Raw genomic sequence first — 6,706 nt, 5'->3', positions numbered from 1 at the left:
ACAACCCACTTCTTCGGATGCATCCGAAGAAGTGGGTTGTAGCCCACGAAAGCTTATGCTCTAATAAATTTGTTAGTCTCTAAGGTGCCACAAGTACTCCTGTTATTTTCTCAGCAGATGGGTATTTTGCCAATCCTGGCTAACCAGCATATCCTGGATTATTTGCTTCACCTGAAGCATTAAGGCCTCTGTTCCCTTAGAGTTCACCTGGCAACTATCCCCACATTCCACCCACCAATAGATGGCAGATCAGAGATTTCTAACCCGATGATCATCAGATGCTTAAATGGCGTGGACAGGCTGAAGCCCCACATAAAGGATCCCATCCGCCCATGGGACTTGAATTTGGTACTAGCTGCACTTGTGGAGCTACCTTTCGAGCCGGTGGCGACCACTTCTTTCTTACATCCGTTTACGAAGGTAGCATTCTTGGTGGGCATTTTCTCCACGGGGAGGATGATGAATTTCTGTGCCCTGGTTGCTGACCCTCCATGTGTCCTTTTTTATAAGGACAAAAGTGTACTTGCATCCTCATCCCAAGTTCCTCACTAAGGTGTTTTTTTTTTTTTTCATCCTAAGTTTCACTTTAGTGAAGCCATATACTTACGAGAATGTGGCTTAGGAAAAAAGGATGGTAAGAATGAAGAGAGGCTTCATAGTTTGGATGTCAGAAGGGCATTGGTGTTTTTACTTGGACAGAAGTAGGTCTATTAGAAGGTCTACCAGGCTGTTTATTTCAGTTGTGCGCATAAGTAAAGGCTTCCCAGTTTCTTTGCAACTGATTTCATTGTGGATTTCATCCTGCATATGTCTGTGCTATGACAGTGCCAAAGTATCCCACCAGGAAGGGTGGTAGCTCACTCCAAAGAGCCCAAGCAGCTCCCTCTGCTTTTTTGGCTCCGGTATCGATATGACATTGGTAATGCTACAACATGGTCGTCATTGTATACTTTTACAAGACACTGTGCTATATCCCAGCAATCCAGGAATGATGCGAAATTTGGGTGAGTAGTTCAATTGTTCAGGTAGACACTGAAACCCTTTTCCAGTCTCAACAGTTTATCACCTGAAATGGAATGGACATCTACAATCCCTTGAAGAGAAAACTATTACTAACTTCTTCTGTAACCATTCTTCAAGATGTCCATTCCATGACCCATCCACCTTCTCCTCTAAGCATGCTAAAGGCACATGAGCTGCACCAAGCGGTACCGTCAAGGGAAAAACATCTCTGGCTCTGGTGCACTAGGTGTGCACACACCTGAAGTAGAATGGACCTGTGCAGCACATCTCAAAGAACAACAGCTATAGAAGAGGTAGCAAGGTTCTCTTCTCCCCCGCCCCCCCCATAGGCCACAAATTCAGTAAAAATTTCTGATCGTTACTGTTCCTGGCCAGATTTGAACCTGGAAACTAGGAGTAAGATTGAATTTACCATTACTAGTCCTCAAGCTACTCCCCCTTTGACTTTCTAATGTTGTTTAGCTGTTAGCCTTGATAGACACTTATCAGCCCTCAATCTTCCTATATTCATCCAAGAATCCATCAGTTATACTGAAAGGTACCAGTTTAGAGCAAGAGGTTTCTTATCCAGTTGTCTTCTTCAGATGCTATTATTAATGAAAACTACAACTACCTAAAAGGATTCCTAGAAGATTTGTCCCCTCCAGAGCGAAGTACACTCATCCAGGACTGGGACACAGCGGGGCTGGTTTATTTGGACTACATCCGGGTCATCGAGATGCTCGACAGGATTCAGCAGGTAATTGTGTAAAAATTCTGGTTTTTTCGGTGTTCATATGAACAGTTTTTTATTTTTAAAATAGCTGCATGTTCACTGTTTAGTAAACCCTTAGATACTCCCTCACAGGCATGGGCATGTCAGTTTTCTCTTGCATATATTTGGACACTTAGAAATATACTAGGGATTTCACAGAATAAGTGGTCTCTGCCCTGAAGAAGTCTTAATTCAACATGACAGAATCAGGTGAGGGGAAGGAAAGGGAGAAAGGGTAATGACGACAAAACCATGTGTTTACCAATGGGGCACCCGCACATCTCGATGGTGCTGCTGCTTTACCTTTTCCTCCCTCTATATCTATATATATATATATATATTTTTTTTTTTGCAAGCTAGACAACAGAAGTTAGTTTTCATCTGCTCCTTACAAACATGCTGCAAAACTAAAACTACTTTGTGTTGATGGGTTCTTTGGCTTGGATTGCCACAGTCAAGAACTTCAGACTTTATATTCTCTGCTAAAATATTTGTTCTAACTCTTATTGGCATGGTAGCCTGGTACAGGAGTCCCCAAAGAGCCTACAAATTGTTCTTTTTAATTGAAGCCATTCTATTGTGTAATTGACTGACTGTCTTGGGTTTGCTTTCAGCTGGATTGTTCTGCATATGAGTTGGAGAGGTTACATACCAAAGTGACGTCGCTATGCAACAGGATAGAACAGATACAGTGCCACAATGCCAAGGACCGATTGGCTCAGTCTGGTAAGGCTGTTTGTACAGTCATAGGTGTGTGGGGCAATGCACACAGGGAGATAGTCAAGCTTCTCAAGGCAGGGATCTTACAACTAGGGTTGTAAAAGGTTAACCAGTAAGCATAGTCTTATTGGTTAATCGCCTTAACCATTAACCCCCGTGCTGGCTGGAGGGGTAACGCCTGTCTGGAGCAGCCCTGGCCTCAGCCGCTTAAATAGTTAACCGTTTAAAGGACGTATTTTTAATTGTTTAAATAGTTAACTTTTTAAATGGTATTTGCATCTCAACTTACAACCTAACCTGACTAATACTGGCCATCACACCATAATGCCAGAATTTATGGCTGTATTTTGCTTTGGCTTGCATTTCCTGCTGTAGGGCTGGAGCAGGTGATAAATGTTGCTGTTGTGGCTGCTTTACATGTATCTGGCATTTTATTTTACTCTGTTTACTGTTCATCTGTGGCTAATTTGATAGGTGTGCTGTTCCAATGGCCTGTCAGTATTAAGTCCCTGTAGGGCTCTAGAGACTCAAAAACAACCTGCATATAAAGCTACTAATACTGGTACAAAATAAATTGATAATTCTCAGTAACACTGAATGGAACCACTCAGCTGCCAGATTGTGGTAAATGACTGACCACCTTCTGTGTCTTTAGTAATAGCCACAAAGGCGCTGCAGTACCCTGCATGCTACTTGCCACTTCTCTCCTCCTGCCTTTGGAGATTTGTCTTTGCACCCATTTAACTAGGGCCATCAGCAACTAGCTGTCAATGGTAGGTTTCTTCAGCCTTGGGATTCTACCCACTTGCAGTCTAATTCAGGCAGACACCTAGAGAAGTAAGAGGTAGTCACAGAATTTAAGGCTAGGGGGGGGGACAACCAGATCATCTAGTCTGACCTGGCCACCAACCCCACCCAGCACCTGTACACTAAACTCAGCAACTGAAATGAGACCAAAGTATTACAGCCCCCAGGAGAACAGACTATTATGGGCCACAGGGAGAGAATAAGAGGGACCTAGGTGAGTGATTTCTGGAATATTCTAATTGTAGAGCCACTTAAGTTGAATGCCACCACTCTGTCCAAAGGTATTAGCTCTCCCTGTGGCCCATAACAGCAAGATAACTATTGCCCTGAGCACCCAAGAATAGGTTAGGGATACATCTTCACTGAAGAAGGGTATTTACTCTGGGATAACTAATGCATGTTGGCTCTCCCACTGTGAAAACATAAAGCAGACAGGGCACTTCATTTTTACAATGAGATCAAGTAGTAGAGGTCCCCTACAGCCTGGGGTATGGGGCTGACCTTGCCTAGCTAGCTTGCGGTAAACGCTACCAGTGCCTTGTTTCTCCACTCCAGATTTTACAGCGAGGTAATTTATCCAGCAATCGTTATCTTGCTGTAAAAAGTTTGGAAAAAACCCCAAACACCTTTGTGTCAGTGAAGACAAGCCTAGGTACACTGATGGGAGCAGGCAGTATTGAAGAGATTCATAGATTCTGGGACTGGAAGGGACCTCGAGAGGTCATCGAGTCCAGTCCCCTGCCCGCATGGCAGGACCAAATACTGTCTAGACCATCCCTGATAGACATTTATCTAACCTACTCTTAAATATCTCCAGAGATGGAGATTCCACAACCTCCCTAGGCAATTTATTCCAGATCAGTGATCAGAGCAGTGGAATGCTAAAGGAAGTATTTGATTGGACACAGAAGCTGCCTGACTCCAGATTTGGCCTTTGCACTGCTGTTTAAATTAACTCCTGATGGAGAGGAGGTTTTCAAATACTCAGCTTGTTAGACCTCTGCTGCCTTCAGTCTTCAGGATTCTGTGTGGGAGGTGGCTAAATTCTCACTGATTCTCTGCTCACTTGCAGATATGGCCAAACGTGTTGCTAACCTGCTGCGGGTGGTCCTGAGCCTACAGCATTCTCCTGAACCTGCCTCTGACTCCACGCCCGACGTGCAGCGAGTCCCACTTCGCCTGCTTGCTCCCCACATTGGCCGGCTTCCCATGCCAGAGGACTATGCCTTGGAGGAGCTGCGCAGTCTCACACAGTCGTATCTACGAGAACTGACTGTGGTGACTCAGTGAGGCCTGCTTGCTTCTACAGACGGACTCTTTTTTATCATTTGTTGACCTTTACCCTTGTTTTTGGGGTAAACCTCCCCATGGCAGCAGTCTCTGTAGCCACATAGAGCTTTTCCGTAGAGGCGCAAAGTGGCTCCATGTGTGGGCTAATGCAGGAATTTTTGTAACCTGGGGGAGCAGAGTAAGACTTGGACCTCTTTGGTGAGCATCCTCAACTACATGACAGCTTTTCTAGAGCTAATAAAGCACTTCTTGCGGAACCCATCTGCAAGCCAGAGTGTACCTGTGGAGGAAAAGTGATAATTTGTACGTTTGGTCTCTTGGCAGATATTTCCTAATCTCATTAGCTGCAGCACAGAGGACAGTGAAGCACACTTCAGGACAATGATTTGGAGTGGACAGACTCAATCTAGTGGTGCTGTACCAGTTAAGCAGATGAACTGTTGGTGTCTGAACCAACTGGATGGCTTTTTAAACTGAGCTTTGTTTAATGGGTTTGTTCTGTGGGTGGGGGAGAGTAGAGGATTGTAACTTCTCTAAAGCCTGGGTATAGAGAGTGGGGTTCTCCCTCTGTTTTATTAGGGAGGATGGAAACCTGCAAATGTGTAAACCCCCTTGTTTTAAAAGGCAAGAAAGGAAGCTTCTCTGAGTCAGGCCAGAGGGAGCTGACACAGGAGTGCATGTGCCTTATGGTCTGTTCTGGCCTCTGAAGGAAACAGGCCCAATGTGAGTTTATCCGTGTGTAGTTTATTGCAAGCCTTCAATAAAACAAAGGAACTTTTGTCTTGAAATGCTGGGTTTCATGAATCCAGGCCAGGTGCTTCTAACTGAAAGCAAACTCTGTGCTAGAATTAGAACTCTATCAAGGAGGTTGGCTCGCCTGAAAAGCAAATAGCCTGGTTATCGAAGGCTTTGGCATTTTAAATTGGCTCAAGTTTTTTTTTTTTAAAGCCGCTGCATGTGAGGTGGCTCCCTGTGTAGATTCAGGTACACAGCATTTACTGCACACTCTCACACATTGCATCAGGCCTGTTTTGCTCTAAAGGAAGCAGCTGCTCAAATCAGTCCATGTAACAAATTGTTTTTAGCCCAGAACATGCTGTTTTGTTTGTGTTTGCTGTGTAGCTGGATTACATCATTGAACAGAAATGTCATCAAGCATAAGAACATCCTGCAAGTGAACAGCTGGTAACATCCAATTTACTATAGTTTGTACAGTCTTCACTTTTACTGTGTTTAGAAACTGATTATTTTTGGAAAAATAAAGCTTGTCTATTGGTCTACTCTGTAATACTGCTGTCTGCCCACAGCCAGCCAATCATTGATAACGCTGGCAGACAATGAGGTTTAACCTGTTAGGTGCTTCTACAGATTGGCTCATCAAGGGTCTTTATGCATGTGGATTTATGTAAAGGTTTTTATTAAAATTATAAATAAATGATCTAGATTATTTTCCTGTCTGTTTTTCTGAAAATACTTTCTAAAAAAATAAATAAAATGTTTATAGCATTCCAAAGTTTTCTTTGCTTTTTAAAAATGGATTGATTTCCAGGCCGTTTCCAGCAAGAGATCTGAAATCAGTGCCTCCAGTTAAACACGTGTGACTTTCCCTACAAGTCCTGTGAGGAAAGTTTCCCAACTCCAATGGGGTCATGGGAAGTATTTAGCGGTAGCAATCCTAAAGGCAGACTGGTGGAGCCAAACTGACCTCCTTTTTGGTGTGATTCAGAGCATTTACAAAGTACTGGTGTGTAGGTAATTAAAGAATTTCTTCTCTTCATGGCGTTAGGTTCCTTGTTTAATTTTGTTCTCAAATCTCAATTTTGTGCGGCGTGCTTATCTTTCCTCTTTTGTTATTAGTTTATCACCCTCCTGACTACTCTCATCTCTAATTTCTCTGTATATACTTTCTATGTCGCTCATTTTCCTCTGGACTTTTTCTTCTATATCCTCTAGAAAATGACACAGTAGTCAAAGTATGGAATGCTGTTGACTTATAGACATGGTATTTTCCATTTGGCATTTCAGTTCCTCATGGGCTTCGTCTTGGTATGCAAATTTAGACCAGATCTCACTTGGTATATTAATGAGTATGCACTTGGGAGAACCAGTTGT

General features: G+C 43.3%; 1 protein-coding gene across 1 annotated transcript in view; it reads left to right on the top strand.

Moving 5' to 3' along the window:
- The window catches only part of NUP98 (nucleoporin 98), a 60,568-nt gene extending 54,525 nt beyond the window's left edge, over positions 1 to 6,043 (top strand). Inside the window, exons 28-30 of the mRNA XM_026659795.2 lie at positions 1,574 to 1,762; positions 2,392 to 2,503; positions 4,377 to 6,043. Coding sequence (XP_026515580.1) covers positions 1,574 to 1,762; positions 2,392 to 2,503; positions 4,377 to 4,594 — 519 coding nt within the window. The 3' untranslated portion in view covers positions 4,595 to 6,043. The remainder of the gene's footprint in view (positions 1 to 1,573; positions 1,763 to 2,391; positions 2,504 to 4,376) is intronic.
- Positions 6,044 to 6,706: the final 663 nt, after the last annotated feature.

This window comes from Terrapene carolina, unplaced genomic scaffold (assembly GCF_002925995.2).
Source record: "Terrapene carolina triunguis isolate 2854851 unplaced genomic scaffold, T_m_triunguis-2.0 Scaffold676, whole genome shotgun sequence".
In the NCBI taxonomy this organism is placed as follows: domain Eukaryota; kingdom Metazoa; phylum Chordata; order Testudines; family Emydidae; genus Terrapene; species Terrapene triunguis.
This window is presented reverse-complemented; position numbering and strand designations above follow the sequence as displayed.